Source organism: Lepidochelys olivacea (assembly GCF_965140295.1).
Source record: "Lepidochelys olivacea isolate rLepOli2 genome assembly, chromosome: 6".
NCBI lineage: Eukaryota > Metazoa > Chordata > Testudines > Cheloniidae > Lepidochelys > Lepidochelys olivacea.
Genome location: NC_140416.1, coordinates 91,599,329 through 91,622,361, shown reverse-complemented (window position 1 = coordinate 91,622,361; position 23,033 = coordinate 91,599,329). Strand labels below are relative to the sequence as shown.

Sequence of the window (23,033 nt, the reverse complement as noted above, 5' to 3'; positions counted from 1 at the left end):
ATGGCCCTTTAGAAAAGTTGTACTTTGTTTACAGGACAGAGGCAGCTGCTGCCCCTGTTTGTTGTCTTTCATGCCATTCACATTCTGTCCTCTACTATCTCTTCTTTCAGCCAGCCAGCCAGCAAGCTGCTCTTAGATGTCCATCAGAGTGGGGGAGGGCTACAGAACATTAAAGAAACCACTTTCCATATTAGGTAAGAGAGAAAGGTTTATTAGCACAACCTCTTCCTCAATGTAATTACTTCCCTCTCTTGTCATTCTGTCATCCTGCACCCTGAAGATGTGATAGGTCTTTTCCATTTCTGTGCACTATTATCCTATATATGTGCTAAATATTCCATCTTTTTGATCTTTTCTCTTCCCTCAATAAACATTCCTTTCCATTTGGAGTCTGTCACACGCAATGTAGGCGTTTCTATAATGCAACAGAACATTGTTCCATCCTCTCCCAGTATTCTACCTCCCTAGTAGTGACCTATAAAAGATATTCAATGACAGAAGTTCTCATCCTTCTTTTATCAACTCCCTTCGGGTTGCAGATTTCACTCCTCACCTCTTATACATGGCAATAAGCTGACTTAATGCTCCTATCAGCCTGATCTGGCTGATGTTCAGGCCCCCTGATTAATTCCCCCACAAGGCTATTTTAGTGTTCTCTGCTCCTCTTACCATTTCGCAAAGGGACATAGGACTGTTGAATGAAGCTCCTAGGTGAATTCCTGTCTCTTTGCCCAGAGTACAGAGCACCATTTGCAGGGGAAGGGGAAGACCCAGAAGACTGTAGGGCACCGAGACCAAAGCTTGGTGGAGGAAGGTGAGGATAAAAAAGAGCAGAAATCAGAACTGATATACACAACAAAGGTCTAGCAAAAGGGAACCTGGCTATTTTGGCATCATACATCTTGTGTTTAGACCACAGGCAGAAACCAAAACTGTAAGGTGTGTCAAGGTCTCCATGCCTGATGGAAATGTGACAATGTTTGTGCTGAGAGGAGAGGAAGGAAGTCTGGATTTCCTCTTCACTTCTTGCCACACAATCCCAGGGTAATAAAAAAATATTTTTATTGTATCACGGGTCACCTATTTCTGTCCTTCATCCTTGGCTATGTGGCACCATCATGGATCAGCCTCTCATTTCATACTGAGGTTTGTGCCTATTTGTCCTTTGTAAATGCTTTCCCACACAGCCCATGTGAAAGATGAGTGAGAGAGAGGAAGCTGTGGCTTGCTGGATCATTCCTGAATGGCTGCTTCTGTGGAGTGACCCCTAATAACCCTGTGTGCTGTGGCAACTCCACACACACATATATAGGAAAAAACAAAACTCCAAATGACAGAAGAAAGATAACAGCCCAGTATTTGGTTCTGTTGATTTCCTGCAATTGTGAGCAGTTGCATAGCAGCTGGGCTTTTATGACGGGGCCTGCACTGTTTGTGTGCTTGAAGGAAATGGCTGTGCTAGAGGAGTTCCAAGCCAGGAGCAAAAGGATGACTGGTCAAATCATTCTGGGTGATGAACCAGAAAAAGCAAGCTCCTGTCATCTGTCGTCCTGACCTTCTGTGTCTTTTTTTGCAAACATCCCAATGACTAGGGATGAGAAGTGAGATAGTGTTATGGGATGATAAGTCGTCTGACCTGCAATTAAACACCCACAGTTGGCCCATGCCAGGTGACTTGGGCTTGTGAGGCTAACGCTAAGGGGCTGTTTAATTACAGTGTAGCTGTTTGGGCTTGGGATGCAGCCTGAGCTTTGGGACCTTCCCACCTCACAGGGTTTCTAAGTGCAGACATACCCAAAACTGCTCTTTAAAGCCAGGCAGTCAACTCATGCTCGCTTTGACACCCACACATTCAGTTGGACCCCAGTTACCTTCAGAAACCTTTTCATCATCTGCATTTGGAAAGCAAGCAGGTGCAACTCCATCTGTCTGGGAAATGGACTGTGTTCTGAACCATCTTCAGCACTGCGTTGCTGCCAGGATGGGCAGGGTAAACCTTTATAAAATAGTGATTGGGAGAAACAACATTCTCATGACATTTAAAAAAAATAAATTGTGTCCTACCCATGGTCGCTGGCACAGCCATGCAGTCAAGAACACTTACTGTGTAGCTGAAAATGCTTTCGGACCAGGGCTATAATTTCCTGGTGTGGAAAGAGATACAGAACCCTGGCTGTCGCAAAGAACTTGTAAACTTCTAGCATTTTTACCACCATGTCAGTTAACACTGCTGTTTTAATAGGCACAGTGGAAAAAATCAGACTCCATCAGAGTTGTGTCTACACTACAACTCCTACTAGTGTGGTTTATTTACAGTGTAAGCTCTTCAGGTCAGTGACTCTATCTTACTCTGTTTGTACTCTGCTTAGGACAATACAGCCCAACTTTTGGAAGGAGGCTCTTAGCGTTAGCATAATACAAGTAACGATTAAAGCTGAACTGGTGCTGCTGGTGGGAATTTTATTCTTCTTAGTCCATGGTCCCGTAGCAAATCTTGCTCAACACAGTGCTGAAACGTGACTGGAGCTTTAATATCTGCATCCTGGAAAAAGACAACAATAGGAAAACTGGTAACAACTCTTAAACAGGCTTAGAAAGAGAGTCAGGAAAAACTGGTATAAGCAGATCAAATAGAGTCTTGTATTTATACTGATATAATGAGAATATATTCCAGTATCTATTCAACCTAGGCATTTATTTCTGAAAATCTTGGTGTACTACTGAGAAGTCTAACAGTTTCTCAGTTGGGGTTTCTCTAGTAACTCTCATTCTGTGCAGAGCTTTCCTTAATTGGGTTCTATGAGCAACCTCCTATGACTTATTTTTATAGTCCCATTCCTATCTGGGTGAATACCTGCATCTCCCAGGTGCAGGTTCTGTAAGAAAGGGTGCAAACAGCCACCTCCAAGCTTATATAATCAATACTAGATGTAGAGGGCAAGCCTGCTTTCTAAGGTAAAAATCTTGGAAAAACTCCCAAATCTCTTCCTAAACTACCAAACCAATTGTCTTCCCTCCCCTATTACTTCAACAAGGGCAACAAAGTCTCTCTACTCTGCTTTTTCCTCTAGGTTACACACACTCTCGCTCCAAACCCTTTCTTTGTCCCAGTCCTGTGCCCTCTCCTTCCGTCAAGATCAGGGGTAGACAAGCTGGTAAACACGACTGTTCCCACCTAAATAATGCAGAATATTTAATTATAATCCTTTGTTCAGCTCTGGTTTGTTACAATATTACCAACTCTTCATTTTGGTCCATCAGTAAATTATGGACAAGGCAAACAGATTCAGATAAGACCAGCTCTGTAATCAATACTTCAGCTCACAATTTCCATGATAATAAGCCTGTTGGTAATGTTGCTTGATTAGGGCGTGCTGTGGAATAAACAATACTGGTTACACCATGTGTGTCTTGAAGGCTGCCACTCATAATCATGTTGTCCGTATTCAGCTTGGCCAGACTGCTACCTGGTGATTCTGTCCGTGGTGAAAAATGGTGAAAGACATGCCTTCCAGGTACGTGTAGTGAATCTTTCATCCAGCAGATTATTGTTTTAGTCAGCACAAGGAATCCTGGGACACTGAAATTGTAAAAAAGAGAATCTTGCCAGTCTAGGCAGTCTTTGTTATTGCTGTGATGTCAGTTTAGAGGAAGTTCTGCTATTGCTAAATGATACTCAGAACTTTTCATCCATAGGTCTCAAAGTTATTTATTAAAGAGAGTATTTTTGCGCCTTTTGGCTCAAACACATTAGCCATTATTCTAGGCCTTGATGGGATTCTTCCATTAGGTGGAGAAATGGATGATACAAGTCAGGGATTTCTTTGATGCAGTCCTGTTTGATTACAAAGAATGTACAAAGTCCCGTTTCCATGAACACAGCAGGAACAAACAACAGCAGGACAAATTCCTTGCTTGCAATTTTCAAGCCTGCTTTCCGGCCAGTCCTGGGCCTCAAGGAGCTCTATCTCTTCTCCCTCTCAGGGCTATGCTCAAGACTGTATTTCTGGCTTTCTCATGCTTTCTGGTTACAAACACACAGCTTTAATCAATCAATGCCCCACCCACTGCATTTACAACCAGTCTTCAGAGAAATCCCCCAGCTTCCATAGCTTAGCTTCTTCTCAGTCTGGCAATCTTGAGTGGTGGCTTCTGTTGTCTAAGCTGTGTTACTCCATAAAGGATCTTAATTGCTTCTTAAAGATAATAAAATACCGAATATATCAGTAGAGCTCAAAGCACATAACAAGAAAAGTCAGTATCATTATCTCTATTTTACAGATGGGAAAACTGAAGCACAGAGCAGTGACACAACTGGCACCAGGTCACCCAGGAACAGAACCAAGGTCTCAAAATTCCCAGTGCTGTATCCACTAGGCCAAACTGCCTCCTCCTGTTTTGCCTGAATGAAGGATGGCTAATACACCCTGTGATGGCTTACCCCCCACCTTCGGGGTGCTACCTGATGTACTGGGGTACCACTGAGTCTGCCCATTCCACCAGCCTGGGCTCCCTTACACTGCCCCGCTGAGCCAGGCCCTCAAGCCTTCTCTAGCACACACACATGTAGGGACACACCCAGCTGCAGAAAGACACAGAAACTGAAATCAGTACTGCATGGGAAGGCTTTCAGCTAAGGAATTGCCCCGCACTCAAGTGCGTACACCCTCTGGAGTGTAAACCCAAAATTATATTGTCTTGCACTGCACAGAAAACTGTACAGTGTAAGCTCATGAAATTCGCTCCCTTCCTCAATGTGGAGGAAGATAGGCACAACTTTTTCCCAGTTATGGATTCCCAAACTGGGCTTAGAGAAAACAAAAACAAGTTTATTAACTACACAAGATAGATTTTTAAGTCATTATAAGGGATAGCAAACAGGTCAAAGCAGATTACTGAGCCAATAAAACAAATCACGCAAACTAAGCTTAATAAAGCAACTGGTTACAAGTAATAATTTCTCACTGTAAATCTTGTTTTTGGGCAGATTGCAGAGGTTCGTGAAAGCAAACTGCTCTCTCTTGCAGCTTAAAACTCCAGGTATTTCTCTTACAGGCCAGACACCTTTTCCAGCCTGAATTCAGTCCTTTCCTCCCCTTTGTCTTTGTTTCTTAGATGTTTTCAGCCATCATCCTGGACGGGGATTCAGTGAAGAAAGAACCAAGATTAACTCACTTCCCTGTCTTAAATAGGATTTACATATGGCGAGTATCCTTTGTTTCCCAGTTTGATTCCCACTCCCTATTAGTGGAAAAATACTAGTAATCCAAGATGAAATCCAGTACCAGATAACATGATCACATGACCCTGCAGTGTCAAAGCAGCCATGAGACAAGGTTGTTTGCAGCATCCCAGGAAACTACTTATGAAGATTAGCATCTTCAAAGTCCTATTGTTCTTCCTAATGGCCCATCCACGCTGATTGCATTCTGTCTGGTGGGCATTCCCCAGTTGTAAACGCACTTGTAATTGTTACATAGTCAATATTCCTAACTTCAGATACAGAAATGATACAGGCATACAAATAGGATAATCCGTAAATTATAACCTTTCCAATGATTCCTCACATGACCCATCTTGCATAAAACACATTTTAGGTATGCCGTATTCATATCATAACAATATCTCTATGAAGAATATGGGCGTAGTGTCACATGCCCATCAATTTTAATGAAGTCTGCGATTGCCTATAGATCAAAGACTTGCTTGACGGCAGCCATTAGCACTTTGCAGTGTAACAGTATTGTCTCTGTATTACAGAAAGGGAAACTGCAGAACTGAGGTCAGTGATTTGGTCAAGGTTCCACTGACAGTGGTAGAACTGGGATTAGAACTCATGTTTTAAATCCTAATCCACTAGCCGCTAGATCATTCTGCTTCTCTGATACTAATGTCACAGTATCCTTATTGTTATTGCATTTGTTGGGAGGCTGTATTTGGTGCTTATGCAAGAGAGGGACTACTAGCAGTCTGCAATGTGGGATGGCGTGGGAAGGTGCTAATCAAGCTACACACACGCACACACACAACTGAAACAAAATCTGTGTAGATCCACTGGTAGCATATAGATCATTCCCTCCAAGATTCCCTCTTTCCCTTCTCACCCCCATCTCCAACCAATCACTTAACCCTTGTGCCATGTACTACAAAGCTCCTGAAAGAATTTGAGGCAAATATTAGCTCCCTCTAGGTCATTGTGGAAGCAAGGTTCTGGTAAGGCCCCCATCACCATAATACTGAGCACCTCACAAACATTAACTTCTTCTCCCAACACCCTACAGGTCCCTGGTCCTTGGAGATGTCCTACTGCATAGAGAGCTGGGAGAAAGGAATGGCCACGCTGTTTGCAGAGGCATAGTTAAGGGGTTCTTCTACACTTGGGAAAAATGCGTATGGGACTAGTTACAGGAAAACAAAGGCATGCCAGCCTGGGCCACTAGCAAAATTGAAATGCTGTTAGCTGCTTTGATTACTAATCAAGTATTCGCAAAAAGAAAAGGAGTACTTGTGGCACCTTAGAGACTAACCAATTTATTTGAGCATGAGCTTTCGTGAGCTACAGCTCACTTCATCGGATGCATACCGTGGAAACTGCAGCAGACTTTATATATACACAGAGAATATGAAACAATACCTCCTCCCACCCCACTGTCCTGCTGGTAATACAGACTAACACGGCTGTTACTCTGAAACTAATCAAGTATTAACTGTTGAATATGGACCCAAACCATATTTAGAGCCAACCATGTCACTAACTTAGTTACAAACTTAGCTAAAGTTCTAGTGTACACATAGATTTAAGCTAGACATTAGGAAACAGGTTCTGTAGTTGTTTTAACAGTAAGACCACTGCTCAGTGGCTCTATCTTGTAAATTACTTTGGGATCCTTGGGTTGAAAGGTACTTTATAAATATGAGATGATTATTTCTGTAATCAGCTGTAAAAGGAGAGACCATCCTTTAAGTGTTTTCGTTTCCCAAAGAAAACGGTTTCTAACACACCTCCCCATCCCTCAGACCGCTCTTGTGTGCGCGGACACAGTGAGATTTAGCAGATAGAATTTGAGCCACTGACTGTGTATGAGATAAAACTTAATTCTTGGAAATGCCCTGGGTTCAGGAAGCAGGAAGTCAGTGTTACTATTTTAAAGTGCTGTAGGGAACCAGTAAGTGTTAGGCATGTGCTGCATGCAGGTTTGCTGCATGTTTGAAAATAGAAATGTTTGTTCTTTTCCCCCCTTTCCCTTATCTGAAGCTCTGTATTCCAGGATATAAATGTTTTACCCAAGACTGTGTTCATATATACATATAAATCTCAATTGTCAGTGTCAGTCATCAAACATGGATGCTCCCTTTTCCACTGTTCTGCCCTCCCAACTGAAGTACAGCTGTGTAATTCTTTCGAATGCTAAATAACTGACTGAGCCTCAGCAGTCAGAGAGAATTTTTTATTATTATTACTAGTGAATTCAGCTCTTGCGCCAGCCTATTTGACTATCCTGGGGACGGAATTTTCTCTTTATCCACACAACAGATACAGCATGGACAGTTGACCACAGCAATACAACTTCCCCTGCACCCCTCCCACTGCTAGGGTGCCTTGTGCTCTAGGGAGTAAGAGGCAGACGGCCCACTCAATCTCTGGACTCTCTGCTGGCATTGCCATGTAGAGCAGGGATCTCAAACACAAATCACCATGAGGGCCACATTAGGACTAGTACATTGGCCCGAGGGCCGCATCACTGACACCTTTTCAAATAAAGATACAAAAGCCCCACCCTGCCCCCACTCCATCCCCTCCATAAGGCCCCGTCCCTGACCCACCTCTTCCCACCCCTGACCCGCCCCCATTCCAATCCCTTCCCCAAAGTCCCGCCCCTGCCCGCCTCTTCTCTGCCTCCTCCCCTAAGTGTGTGCCTCCCCACTCCTCCCCCCCTCCAGCTGTTTGGCAGCGGGAAGCGCCTGGAGGTTAGCAGAGGAGCAGGGATGCGGCGCCCTGGGGGGAGGGGGGACAGTGGGTGGGGGAGCTTGGCGGCTGCAGGAAATAACCCTGTAAGCCGCGTGTTTGAGACCCCTGGCTGAAACTTTCTCCCGATGTCTGCTATTAAAGTATCTGCTAATGCAGCAGCCAGAAGGGAGCAATGAACCTCATATCTATAGCTGATTAGAATCAGACAGGAGGTGGATATTAAGCTCTTTGTGCATATGAGCTAAGTCCAAAGTCCCTGCAAAAAGGCATCCTGCATTCTTCATTTGCCTTGATAAAATATAACCTGTTTGGATCAGCTGTTTTAATGCAAGAATTGTAACATCTGTCATCCATGTTCATCTCCTTTTCCCCTTCTTGGAGTGGCTGCACAGAGACCTCCTTCCCTCCTGAATTACTTGGCATTTTCTTTTGCTTCCACCTCTGTTAGGAACAGGAGCAGCAGCTTTTGCAGTCATCAGCACTTCCTTGTCCCCATGCCCTGCAAGGGTCTTGTCTACTGTAGCAATATTAAGACCCGTAATTCAGCACCTGTGCTCCACTGATAATAGTAACAGCTGAAGCTGTAGTGCAGACTTGGTGCAGCTTTTAAAACCAGTTTGTGCAGACATGCTTAGAGCAGAGCTGGATAACATAGGGGTAAAAACCCCTGAGCCGGGGGGGGGGGGGGCGGAGTTGGTCCCCAGAGTGAGGGGCCAGGGCACAGTAGGGGATGGGGGTCAGTCACCCTCGAGCAAGGGGCCGGGGCACAGCGGGGTGGGAGATAGGGGTCAGTCACCCAGGAGTGAGGGGCTGGACCACAGCGGGGTGGGAGATAGGGGTCAGTCACCCAGGAGTGAGGGGCCGGACCACAGCGGGGTGGTGGTGGTGTTGGGGTTGTCCCCAGAGCGAGGGGCTGGGGCAGGGGCACAGTAGGGTGGGGGCGGGGGCACAAAGGATTCCCCGCTCCCAGGCAGTGGCAGCACTGGTACCTATCTCTCTGCCAGAGAGGCTGGAGCTGGGTCCGGGAGCCAGTCACTCACTTCTCTCCCTCAGCAGATGAGCAGAGAGCAGCTCTTCCAGGCTCCAGCAGCAGCTGCTGTTCTTCCTGCCCTCTCAGCCTGGAGCCTGATTGCAGTTGCTCCAGTACTGGTGATTGGAAACTGTCTGGTCCCCTTTTCTACTGGACTTTCCGGTCGAAAAACGGACACCTGGCAACCCTAGGCCTGCCTAGGTTACCATCAGGGCCTTTAGGTCAGCTAGACATGTGTGTCTCTAAATGCTTTGTTCCCAAGCACAGTGGATTCACGGGCTAGTCTGAGTGGGAGAATTGTGGAATTCTGTCCCAGGAGAGGTAAAGGCATGATGCTTGACACCTGAAGGGGTGTCCAATTCAGGGAATTGGTCCTGCTTTGAGCAGGGGGTTGGACTAGATGACCTTCTGGGGTCCCTTCCAACCCTGATATTCTATGATTCTATGTTTCCTCAGAGAACCCAGGAAGGAGACAGAGATGCAGCTAGCCCTGTAACCCTGACGGCTTCCACCTGTGTTGAATTACAAGTCCCACTCTTGCCAGTGTAGATGCAGCAGAATGAAAGATACCTATCACTAATTAATGTCCACCCTGAGGTACAACTGATGCCATGCTAAGACAGCACCATAGAAATGAGAGGATAGGAGGGCTTTGCTTTGCTTTTTCTCTTCTGTCAGGCCCTATCAGTCATGTTCCCTCAGAGCAGCTTTCTGCCCCCACACAGTGTGAAAGCCCCAGGAAGGCTTTTGCTCAGTGACAGGCTGCAGATCCTGCACTCATAGGAGGCCCTGGTTGGGAAAGACACTCACAGGTCAATGGAGAGTATCCTCCTCTTCCTCCAAACTGCCTGTAGGATCACCGCAAAGCGAGGACAGATCGGAATGCCATTCAGTCCTGGGCTCAGCCATCCAGATTTCCAGACTGATCAGGTCTTTTAAGCTGTAACTTATGTGTCTGCAGGGAGCAGCAGTGGACAGTTGACTCTTCTTCCATCAAGGCCCATTTATGTATTTTTCTTTATCCTTGGCTCAGAGGAAAGAGAGGATTGTGCCAGCACAGAGTGCTGCCTGCTGCCTAGACCTCTGCTGCTGTCTGAATCCCCAGGAAGAACCCCAGAGTAAGGCTCCTGGCTAGAGGGAGCTAGGGCAGATGATCTCTGCTATTCTGCTATCCCTCGACCAGTGCAAAGAGAGAGAGAGAGGTGATTCCCAGTTATGGCTGGGGGAGGGGCATATGCAGGGCTTCTCCCTTCCCAAAGGGCACAGCCCTTGCCCACTCTACTTCTGCTCCCACCCTTCTTCTCTCTGGGCACTTTCTCCGTCCTTCTACCTTCCTGCCAGGACTGCTCCCCTGCCTCTAGTCAGAGTTTCTTCTGATCCTGAATCCATCCCCCCTGCCCTTACAAAACCTGCTACCACCACAACACAAAGATAAAAACACCCAGTGCTCACAGTCACGTCCCCTGGTGGGACTGCACTGGGGTTAGGTCAACAATGAGAAAAGTGCTAGTGTAGACCAGGCCTTAGCATAATAGCCCATTGGGAGCTTGAGTTCTCTTGCCATCACTCACCTGGGACCAGTCTAAGCCATACCTGAGACGAGTCAGTTGTCAGCAGCTGTCTTTGTGATTGCAGACTGTTGTGGGTGTCTCATTTAGTGGATTGGACTGCTGGAAATATTCTAGACCAAATTAGTCACCACAAGGCAGCATACATTTGATTTGAAGGATGAAGTCAGTTGTTTGAGAATTGGGTGCAAGTAACTTGACAGTGTTTGTAACTGGGCTACGTGAGCCCCAGTTGTATGGCATAACCCGAGTGGAAAGTGTTAGGTAACTTAGATTGTAAATTCTTTGGCCAGGGATTGGGCCTTACCTATGTTCTGTAAATTGCAGTGTACATTTACAGTTCAATATAAATGTTTTTGCAATAATCCTGAAAATTTCATTGTTACATTGGTCTTAATGTACCACCTTCTGGTCAGTTTATAGAAATGCACTGAGTTGATCTACAGAACAAACTGGATACTGTGCAATATGAGAGCCTGTGAACTGATCACTCACATTGCAAGATTAATAAAGAGAAACTAATAACTAGCCAGATTAACAGACAGACAGTTCTGCAAAGCTGTACACCTGAGGTGGAGTTCTGGTGTATGCAGGAGTCTTGATGAAGAAAAGAGGGAAAGCTGCTTTGGAATAGTTAGTGTCACTTACAGGTCCAAAAGAAATCACACTATTATTATTATTATACAATCTTGTCCCTGTTGTGGCACTTGACTTGGATACTTATGCTTGAGAGAGAAATTCTACCAGTACTTCAACCACTAGTTAATGTGCTAGCTGCAGAAATCACTGGGTGAAAATCTATGATGTGTGTTATGCAGGAGATCACATTAGATGTTCATAATGTTTCCTTATGGCCTGAAAATCTAGGAATCTTTTAAAAGCAATAACCACTTTGTCCCTGAACTGGGTGAACTGTGGGCTTGTGTACATGGTGAATTAGTGTGCACCAGAGGGATATAAATTCTACTGTGCACTCAATGCCCCTTCTGCCCCATGTGGACCCTGCTGGTGTGCACTAAAAGCTCTCCAGTATGTGTTTTAATGTAGTACTGTTTGAAATTGGACTACATTAATACACAACTAGGAAGCTTTCAGTGCATGCCACCAGGGTCTATATAGGTCAGTTAGTGGGTGACATGCTAGTGCATGCTAGAATTTACATCTCTTTGGTGTGGACTAATGCACTAGAAGACAAGTCCCCAGTCTCATTTGGAGTATGTAACTAAAATAGTAAATTGGATTAAAGTGTTTATTTGAGACTCTCCTTGCCATGTATCTTGATCTTTTGCTGCAGTCTCAGACAGACTGTTCTTCAGAATTATATTTCAAAGTAGTTTGTGTGTCTTTGCTGCATCATTTGCATTGGTTGATTAGTCATTGACCAAGAAGTTAATTATTTTAATTTGGTGGGTTTGGGGTTTTTTTGGCTTGGTTGGATGTTTCTGTTTCACTATAATCCATTTTGAGAACATTAGTGAAACTTCCATACATTTGTACAAAATTCATTATGAAATGTATTTGGAAAGAAAATTTGCTAAATATAAAAATCTCTTTTAGGTCTAGTTTGCTGGATTTTGTATCTTATAAATGACATTTTTGTAAGGCCAGTAAGGACCTCATCTGACCTCTTGCATAGCAAAGGCCATAGAGCTTTGTCTATTTCCTGCATCCAGCCCATTACCCTTATGCCCAGAGCATGCTCCCAGCAGCAACTTGAGATGAGGATCAACATGGGAGCAAGGTGAATATCATGGTTTATGGGTTACTGAGATGTTACTTTGTGCCCTCTATGGCTATTGCTGAATTTGGGGTTCTTTATCATGGCCCAAGGCGTACCGTCTCAATAAGCATAACATAATGCAAATATTCATCATTATTAAACTTAGATGTGTAGGAAAACTGTAAATTACAAAACCAGCTTTGCGTTCTGAAACCTTTTCTTTAACCATGGAAATATTCACTGGGTTGTAATCAAACTGTATTCTGCTCATTCACAAACCTTTGATTTTGTTAAATCAGTATCCCCAGCAGAACACAGACAAAACCCAAGCACCAGAAAGGAAGAGGAGGAGGAAAAGGAAAGAATCTCTGTTACTATCAGATGTGGGTGGGTGGTTGGTTGTAATGTTGTTTCAGGCCTGCAGCTGTGACAACTCTGTAAGGCAGTCTGATGTTGGTCTACTGAAGATAAGGTCAAGCTGTAATTCTGAATCAGAGATGAAGTCTAGTTGTTGGGAAGCAATTCACTTCTCTTTTCTGGTACCTACATGTGTCAGGTAAGAAGACCAAGATCCAATTTGGGACTGGCTAGAGTATGTTGGGAAAATCAAACAAACATCATGGCCTGCATTCTATAGGCTTTGATACCCGTTAGACCTGAATGTTTGAGCAGACAGAGAAAAAGAACAAAGAAGTAGCTCTATGCCTTGCATGACTGAGTCAAAGTGACTTCCATCTGAACCTGAGTCCCTCTGCAATCTGAAGAATACTCCACACAGACATATACTATACATTATTATTTCTATAAACGTTCTGGCTGCCTATCCCATAGGTAAGAGAGAAAAGATAGGTGAGGTAATATCTTTCACTGGACCAACTTCTGTTGGTGAGAGAGAGAGATAAGCTTTTGAGCCACATGGAGCTCTTCTTCAGGTCAGTAGCTGTGACGCTCGGAATATGGAGGATATATGATAGACGTCTATAAAATTATGAGTGGTATAGAGAAAGTAAATAAGGAAGTATGATGATACTCCTCATGATACAATAACAAGGGGCCACCAAATGAAATTAATGGGTAGCAGGTTTAACACAAACACAAGAAAGTATTTTTTCACTCAACGCACTGTCAACCTCTGGAATGCCTTGCCAGAGGGTGTTGTGAAGGCCAGTACTATAATGGGGGTCAAAAGGGAGCTAGACAGATTCATGGAAGATAGGTCCATCAATGGCTATTGGCCAGGATGGGCAGGAATGGTTTCCCTAGCCTCTGTTTGCCAGAAGCTGGGGCTGGGTGACAGGACATGGATCACTTGATGATAACCTGTCTGTTCATTCCCTTTGGGACACCTGCCATTGGCCACTGTCAGAGGACAGGATACTGGGCTTGATGGACCTTTGGTCTGACCCATTATGGCCATTCTTATGTTGTTATGTAATACCTTTCCTAGACCTGAAGCTAAACTGTTCTAAATTGGGTGCCCAACTTAAGGTACCTACATTAGTGGCCTGGTTAAGCACAGTGGAGTTTCACACCAAACCTGCAGCAATTTTAATCTGAAATACTGAAGAGTCCGTTCCCTACACTGGGCTAATTATTACTTAAGCAAAGTTCCAATACATGGATTAATGTGAATTAATCATGACAATTCTCGATAGAAGTAAAATAGCCTAAATGGCTTTTCCAGATTAACATCAGCCCTGTTTCAAATACAGATGAATTTCATTTGCATTCAGTGAATTGAGCACTAACTTCCACAAGGATTGCTTCATTTCATTTTAACAGTAGACTCTAAACTGGAGACCAAATACAATTAAGCTTTGGGTCAACATCCCATTGCTAGATTGCTAGATAGCTCTAAAACCCCAGGAATAACAAATCCTGTATCCATTTTACTATTTTATAAGGGGCAATTCTGCCTCAACCCTTACATGGCTTCAGAAGTTCCCTGACACACCAGAACTGGTGTGGTTCCACTGTACAGGATAGGGCATGTGGGTGGGACAGCATTTCAGATGCTGCAGAGATGCCCCGCCAATCGTTTACCCAGAGTAGAAGTTCTAGGCCTGCTCCAACTCCAAAGCTACAATAGTTGTCACAGAACAGACCTGCTGCTGCTCCGTGGCTCTCCTGTTGTGACAATGCTGACCTCACCTACTTCTAGGAGAGAAACTGTAAGAGATTTAAGGCCTATTGATTGTCACCCAGGAGTTTTGGGGAATGGCTTAAAACCACTTAAGCAATCCATGCAGGAAACCTGGTTTGAATTTTGTTTTGGGAACTAGATTTGTGTTGATATGTTCCTAGACTGTTTAAGAAATGATATGTTTCAAAACTGTAAAGGCATAACATATACTGAGATTTTTCAAGGTTGACTTGTTTTTAAATAACATTGAGTTAAAAGACTATGGAAACAGGACTGTCAACCGCACAGTAGCTTTCCATGAACTTATAAAAAACCCACAGGACTCTGAAGCGTGGGTTGTGGCTTTTGCTGACTTTGTTGGCACCTTGACCAGTGATGTCAATGAGAATAGAGGGAGCTCTGATTCTGAGGGGGTTCGGTCCTCTGTACAACGTTAATTGCTTGCAACCCACAGGTTGGGCACTTCTGGCACTAAACTGTGTTGCCTCCATTTGGAAGTTTACAGAACTTCCAGCTCACCTACTGGAGTGAATAACTGGGCACTCTCACTGATCATCTTAGTACATGGGACTTTGATCTGAAAAAGGTTACCCTGGGAAATAACCATCTACATGCAGCACATGAAAAGATAATCCCTGTCAGAAAATATCATAATGCCACTATATAAATCCATGGTGCATCCACACCTTTAATACTGTGTCCACTTCTGGTTGCCCCATCTCAGAAATGATATAGTGGAACTGGAAGAGGTTCAGAGAAGGGCAACAAAGATGATCATGGATATGGAACAGCTTCCATATGAGGAGAGACTAAAGATTAGGACTCTTCTGCTTAGAAAAGAGACGATAAAGGAGGGATATAATAGAGATCTATAAAATCATGAATGGTGTGGAAAAAAATGAATTGAGAAGTGTTATGTACCCTTTTCCACAATACAAAAGCCAGAGATCACCCAGTGAAATTAATAGGCAGCAGGTTTAATACAAACAAGAGGAAGCACTTTTTCCACACAATACCCAATTAACCTGTGAAACTCATTACCATGAGATGTGATTGACAAAAGTATAACAGGGTTCAAAAAAGAACTAGATAAGTTCATGGAGGATAGGTCTATCTATAGCTATTAGCCAAGATGGTCAGGGATGTCAACCCCACGCTCAGAGCGACCCTAAACCTCTTGACAGCCAGAAGCTGGGAGGGGAAGACAGGTGTGGTTCATTGCAACTGCCCTATTCTGTTCACTCTAACTGAAGCTCTGATACTGGCCACTGTCAGTCTGACACAAGTATGAAAATTCTTATGTTCTTAGGCCAAACTCAAACAAATGCCCAACAATCTAATGATAGATTTCACCCCGCTCCTCTTTATCTGTACTTTTTCCCTGTCATTGCTTATGGGTAAATAGAAGCTGTCATCATTGTAACTGGCTTCCTCAATACTGAGTTGATTCACTAAGGCCAGATTTACACTAGATTTTTTCTCACTGTAATGTCAGTTAAGCGTGTGATTTTGTTTGTTTGTTTTACAACATTTCTATACTGGCAAATGCCCAAGAGTGGACATACTTATACCAGCAAAAACCAAAAAAAAAGTGTTTTTCCCAGTGTAGCTTATTTTGTTTCAGGAACTGGCATATAACTATACCAGGAAACCTTTTCTACTTTAGACTAAGCCTAAGTGATCTCCAAACCCAGCACCAATGTTCAAGGCATCCATGAGAAGCATATATTGCCATCCAAGTTTTCCAAAGCAGTCTATAGTTCCCTTGTGTATGGTACTGGCACTTAAGTTGTTTGTTATAGGCAATGAAAATCCAAGCTTTTACATTGGATTTTTTTTCAGAGCAATAATCCTATTCAGAACACTCTTCACTTCAGGTGATTTAATGCCTTCAAGAGCTTCTTCCTACCTATGTGACACTAGTGCTACCAAATCCGTGAAGAGCCGTGAAGGCATCAATTCCTCAAGCTCCTGCGAGGCAGTTATTTTTCTGAGGTAGAGGTAACATGACACTTCGTGGCTTCTAAAAGAAGAGAGTTCAGGCCCCCAAAAAATTAAAGAGAAAAATTATAAATGAAGCAATAAAGCAAATCAATGACTCCATTCCCATGTAGTGAATTATAAGAGGCTTGGCGGACACAGCGAGATGTTCCATTTGCCATCTGCTTTATTGTTTAGTACCGTGCTTAGTTTATAATGCTGAAATGTGAAACCTTTTGCTGCTGCTATTTGCTGACCTTGTAGAGTCAGTGCAATGGTAAGAAACTCGTGGAAGGTGCAGTAATACAGCAAGGGCCCTCTACCTGGACATTTAATAGCACAGTAGAGGCTTTCCCCTAGTCTGCCCAGATTTTTTAGTGGAATGGCAAGGATGTTCTACCTGGATGTATCTGGCAATATTTGGCAGCTGGGCTGGAGCTATGGCAGGATGCCTTCTGGCAAGGGAATTCAAGCAGTTAAGACATTTTAATTTTGGCTAAAGATACACCTATAAAAGTAATTTGCTTTGCAGAAACAAAGCACATTAAGCAAGAGAGACAAAGGGGCTTGATTACTTTATTTTGACTGCTTTTTATTTTCTTTAGTGCAGAACTAACCCTTCTCCTTTTGGATTCATTCTCTGTCAGGTCTTCTGCTCTCTGTCAGCAAGTCTTGATATATTTTGTGCAGTGGAAATATTAACGTGCTTAAATCAAATCCAGCTATTCCTGCAGGGTGGTTAAGTGCTGTTCTTATCTGTTCAGCGAATAGGATACTCTTTTAGCCACACCTCTCAAAGTGTCACTGTATTGATGGGTCTCTCTCATTTTCAATTTAGAAATGCTGATGTTTTGTAACTTGGAGTGAAAAAATTCCCTTTGTGTTTAAAAAAAATAGTCACACTGATTCATAAATTAATCTAAATCAGAAATGGAGACAATCCCATTCAGTCCCAACTACCCCATCCTTTGGCCTGTTCAAGGTTGTTCCCACAATATATTGGTCTAATGACTCTAGTCTAATTGTAAATGGCCCATGTACTGGAGCTTCCACACTACTTCTGTTGGGAGTCTGTTCTGCAGGCTGGCACATCCAGTTCTCAGGAAGCTTTTCCTGATATTAATCCTACCTTATCTTTTTCTTAATATTATCCCCCTCCGCTTAGTTATAACCATAGAGGCCAAGCTAAACAATTTCTCTCCCTGGCCCATGTTTACATCAAATATTTGAAGACAGTGATAATATTCCCCCACCCTTTAGTCCTTATTAGCCAAGCTATGCCTGTTTAGCTCTCCTCATCAGTGTAATTCTTCCAGCCCTTAAACAATATTCATCATTCTTCTCTGAACTCCCTCCAGTTTGGCAACTGAACACTGTATTTAATTTGATTTCAGTGTAGGATAAAGACGGTTTATTGCCTCCCCTCTCCATGATGTGATCTCTTTACAGATGACCGGAATCAAATACTAATTTGCTCTGGTTTTCACCTAAAATAAAATAAACAATGAAGTCACTTAAAGTTATAAAACTACCATTTTTTAAAAAAATAATTTTTGGCTGCATTTTTAGGCTCCTGTATCACAAAAGCAGCTTTGATTTTAAAAAGGCCTGCTTATACCCTGTGGGAAAACTCTGACAGATCTTCTTTTTAGTGGGAATGCTGCCTGTATTTCTTTCGTATGAAATCAGGATCTCTGTTTGTCTACCACTCTCCACCCACCTGAAGTCCTAATCCTCTGTGGCATCACAGTTGGTTTCTGCAAGTTGATGGCTGTGATACCACAAAGGATGGATTATGACCTTAGATGAGAAATAAACCTCAGGACCAGGTGAGCTCTTTGCTCTTTCTCCAAGCAGCTATATGCTTGCTGGCTAGCCACTGAGGAGAGAAGCTACTTCGAGAGAGGTTTAGCAGTGTGGGGATGGGGACTAGAGAGCAGAAGGCCAGTTCCCAATGAGTTCAGTTTTGTACTTGGTAATTTAAAAAAAAAATGCTTTGGAGCTGGTTTGGGGGAAGGGTGTGGAAGTGAAAGTCACTCTCTCCCCCCTGTCCCCCAATCCATGTATAGACCTGGGGTGGAAGTTTATTGAGTGGGCATGCAGGATCTACCACCCCTCCCAGGAGCAGGAACTGTGGTTAGTATTTGTACAAAAGTTGCATCTTATGTGCAAATCTAAGACTAAGACCTGGTTGAGTGTGCAGGGTGAGGAGGAAATCTGATAAACTGAGATAGTGACTCTTTCTTTTATAAAGCACTTCAAGATGTATGGAAGAAAAACGTATTATTATTATTATAATTTTATTATTAAATTGGGATCTGAAAAGTTAGTTGGATACTTTCTTCTTCATACACAATCACCAGTGATCACGATAATAATGCTATATAACATGTTCCATATGTAGATCTCAAAGTATTTTACAAGGTTGGGTAAGTGTCATTATCCCTTTATACCGATGGCATAACAGAGGCCCAGAAATGTGAAGTGACCCAGGGTCACATAGTCGCACAGCCAGAACTAAAACCCAGGTCTCCTGACTTGTGTGTTCAGTTTAGTAGACAACAGTTGGAATCTGAATTTAGCTCTCAGATTTTGCTGATGTGGGTGAGGCAGATGGGAATCAAGCTCTCTCCTCCAAGGGGATGACTGCACTATAAATGCTTGTGTTTGTCTATGCAATAAGCAGATGTGACACAGCAGTTGCCCAGAGTGCAAACATAGGCGGCACATAAGTGTGGTTTTTACAGTCTCTTTTCTTGCACTTCAGAGCAATGAGTTTTGCAAAGTACATAATCTGCATTTTGCTGCAAATTTAAGAGGTAAGGATGTTGACATTTCTGTATGTTAAGTATGGTGAACTCATGGTGCAGCAGCAGGTTATAATTCCAGACAGGATGCCCATTTTTGGGAGCAGCTTCTGTGATCCTGCTCTCCAAGCCAATGGAGATTAAACGCTTCAGCCTCAGAACATTCCCAGTTGTGTGTGTTCTGTATATAAACACCACCACACAATTCACCACCACTGGGAGCCTCTACTTGGGAAACATCCAGGACTGGAATAGCAGGGGGTAGTGCAGGTCCGGACTGAAGTGCATTGGCAGAGCTGTGTATGGGGACCCCAGGTCTAGAAAAATAGAAGCTGTTACAGGTGAAGAATGGTGTGCTAGACTAAGAGACTGTGGGGAAAACTTGCACAATACAGGCCTGGAATATATCTTTCTTTACCCATTCCTGCATCATTAGTTCTCAGCTTCCCTGAGAAGTATTTCACAGACCTCTTAGGGCTGACTGATAATTCTCCACAAGGCAGGCCAAGTAAACAGCCTTATTGAATGTCTCCTGTGCAATGCATGTCATTCAGGCACCTTTTCCAGTGCTTATGCTCTTTCCCCATGTGCTTTAATGCTAACAGCAATAGAGCAGCCGAAGCACATGGAGATGGAGTGGGAGTGGCAGAAAAAAGAGCTTCCACCACTTTCACTCCCTCTTCCCATTGGATTCAACAACCCAAAAGCACATGGGGGAGAGGGAGCAGAAGGGAAAGAACAGAAAGAGAAGGAACAAGAGAGAAAGGAGGAAGAGAAGGAACAAAAGAGGAAAAAGGAGAGAGAAAGAATGAAAGGAGAGAGGGAGTAAAGAAGAAAGCTGCAAGGAAAAAAAATTACAGAAAAAAATGACTGCAATATGGTAGGTGTTTGTTTTCTCCTTTTTAGTTTTTGTTTTGTTTGGGAGAGAGGAGGAAGGTACAATCCCTGCTATCATTCCTCTTTTCTTCATTTGTCTCCTGCTGCTTCTTTGTACCTTTGTTTCTCTGTCCCTTTGGAGGTGACTGGCCGGTACCGGGTCCCGCAGTAATTCTTATCAGACTCTTTGGCCTTTCAGCCAAGTTGTTTGACCAGTTGCCTTGCACAGCATGCGAATTAGCTCATTTTGTGCATGCAAACTACGGTGCCCACAAAGTTTCTCCTTTAGAGAAAAGAACTAGTTGATTTCAGACTAATGGACTGAAATTTCCCTTTTCTCTCTCTTTTTCTCTCTTTAAAGACAATTCCTCGTCTTTCCAGGAAGATGAAGAGGTAGATATGGAGGCTGTCAACTGGCAGCTGAACAGCACCCCCATGAATGGGCACTCTCCTACCCCAACCACTGCTCGTTTCCCCAGCTGGGTGACTTTCGATGACAATGAAGTCAGCTCTGCTTCCCTACAGAAGCTTTCTCCCTTGAAACCAGACACCCCACCAATAGCAACGCAGACTGCAGATGTTAACTGTAACCTTGCTGCATCCTTTAAGAAGAGGGAGCGCCCCAGGAGCACGTTGGTGGACCTCACTAAAGTTCAAAAGCTAGATCTTTCCTCCTTAAATAGGCTGCCTTCTGTTGGAACACCCCCCTGGAGTGCTACTAACCCCTTCCTGGATGAGTCTCTGAGGGATGTCCAACCCTCACCCATCAACCCGTTCAGCTCATTCTTAGAGGAACGAGATAAGCGTTCCCACAGCTCCTCTCTCTCCAGTGCTCCAGGCCAAAGCCAAAGAGACTCCCTTATTATCCTCTACCAAGAACCTGACACCATCAGCTTCGATGAGTCAAGCAAAAACTTAACCCACACAGATGCTGTCGAGCAGCTCAAGCAGCTCCGGATTGGGGATCCAGATCACCTGAGCAGCCCAACTCTACCTGATGATGACCCCCTGATGCCATTTGAGGTGGATGGCACATTGTTGAACTTGGCCTCATCTCAGCCCAAGGATGGCTGGCCAATGATGCTCAGAATACCAGAGAAGAAGAACATCATGTCATCTAGGCATTGGGGGCCAATCTACATCAAACTGACAGCGAGCGGGTATCTACAGCTTTTTTATGAGAAGGGTCTGGAGAGGCCCTTCAAGGAATTCAAACTTGAGATCAATCATGAGATTTCAGAGCCCAAACTCCAAAACTATGATGAGAATGGAAGGATACACAGTGTGCGGATAGACCGCACCATCTACAAGGAGAAAAGGAAGTATCAGCCTAAACCAGCAATCAGCCATGCAGCAGAAAGGGAACAAGTGATAAAGCTAGGCACTACTGATTATGAAGACTTCCTTAGTTTCATCAGCGCAGTTCAGGATATACTAATGGACTTGCCAGCCTCATCAACAGATCTGAGCACAGTAGGATTAAACTATCAAGAGGAAGAAATCATTGTTGATGTCAAAGATGAGTTTCATGGCATTTTGGCCAAAGGAGACCATAGGATTCTCCAGCACAGTGTGCTGACACATGTACATGTTCTCAGCTTCCTTTCTGGCCTCGCAGAATGCAGGCTGGGCCTTAATGACATACTTATAAAAGGGAATGAAATCGTTGCACGGCAGGATATTATGCCTACCACTACCACGAAGTGGATTAAGTTGTATAACTGCCGGTTCCATTCATGTGTGGATGAGGAAATGTTTAACAGCTCCCAAGTTATCCAGTTTAATCCCTTGGATGCCTGCCGATTCGAGCTGATGCGGTTCAGGACTGTGTTTTCTGAGAAGACTTTGCCTTTCACTCTGAGAACAGCAGCCACTGTCAAAGGTGCTGAAGTGGAGGTCCAGAGCTGGCTGATGATGTCCACTGGGTTCTCCTCCAACTGCGACCCTCTAACTCAGGTCCCCTGTGAAAACGTGATGGTCCGCTACCCAGTGCCAAATGAGTGGGTGAAAAACTTCCGCAGGGAAAGTGTCCTGGGAGAAAAGTCTTTGAAAGCCAAGGTGAACAAGGGTGCCAGTTTTGGATCAACCAGCGTGTCTGGTTCTGAGCCGGTAATGAGAGTAACTTTGGGAACTGCCAAATATGAGCATGCCTTTAATTCCATTGTATGGAGGATAAACCGACTGCCTGACAAAAACTCAGGTGAGTAGAGAGTACTGTGTCTGAGTGGATAAACTTAAAGAAAAGGTATATTTTGGGGGCTGGGGGACATAGGAGTTACACGGTACAGTGGATAAACCGTTGTCCTTTTGGAAGGTTCAAAGGGGCATCAGTTGCATGAAATGGCTGGTTGTCTTACTCTCCCTAACAGTGATTTAATGTGTCTCACAAAGAAACACTGTTTTTGACAAAACCATTTTGGTGTAGCCACATGCAGATATGCCTTCCAACCATGATTTTTTTCAGTGCATTCTGGGACTCTTGCCTAAGCTTTCCTATAATGCACTACACTGTTTCTGAGAACAGGTACTTTTTGGGTAACTTCCAAATGTAAGGCACTGTATTGTGTGATATAAGGGGGGCCAGCTGAATCACTGTAGCTCCAGCCCTTGTGACTTCCTATCCACAATGTTGTAAATTGCACTGGTTCAGGAAGACCTGAGACAAAGATCTCACTGCATTTGTTGCAGCCAGAGTTCATACACGTACGAGGTATGGTGGTTGTGTGTGGACAAAGGGCACTGTGTAGACATTACAAGCTAAAAGTATTCCATGCAACAACTTGTGGCTACATCTTTCAACTAGTGCGGACAGGGACTAAGACCTGATTAAACATTTAAAGGGACACTGTCAAGGTAAATCATATAACTTAAAAATCTGTCCTGCCCTGTATTTTTATAGTTATACCTTTAATTATTAACATTCAAGTAATCCGTGAAATC

At 43.8% G+C, this 23,033-nt stretch overlaps 1 protein-coding gene across 1 annotated transcript in view; it reads left to right on the top strand.

The window, feature by feature from the left end:
* Positions 1 to 23,033, top strand: part of LOC311521486 (stonin-2-like) — a 168,414-nt gene that overhangs the window by 73,560 nt on the left and 71,821 nt on the right. The window contains exon 5 of the mRNA XM_084629815.1: positions 20,455 to 22,293. Within this exon, the coding sequence (XP_084485941.1) occupies positions 20,455 to 22,293 (1,839 nt within the window). The remainder of the gene's footprint in view (positions 1 to 20,454; positions 22,294 to 23,033) is intronic.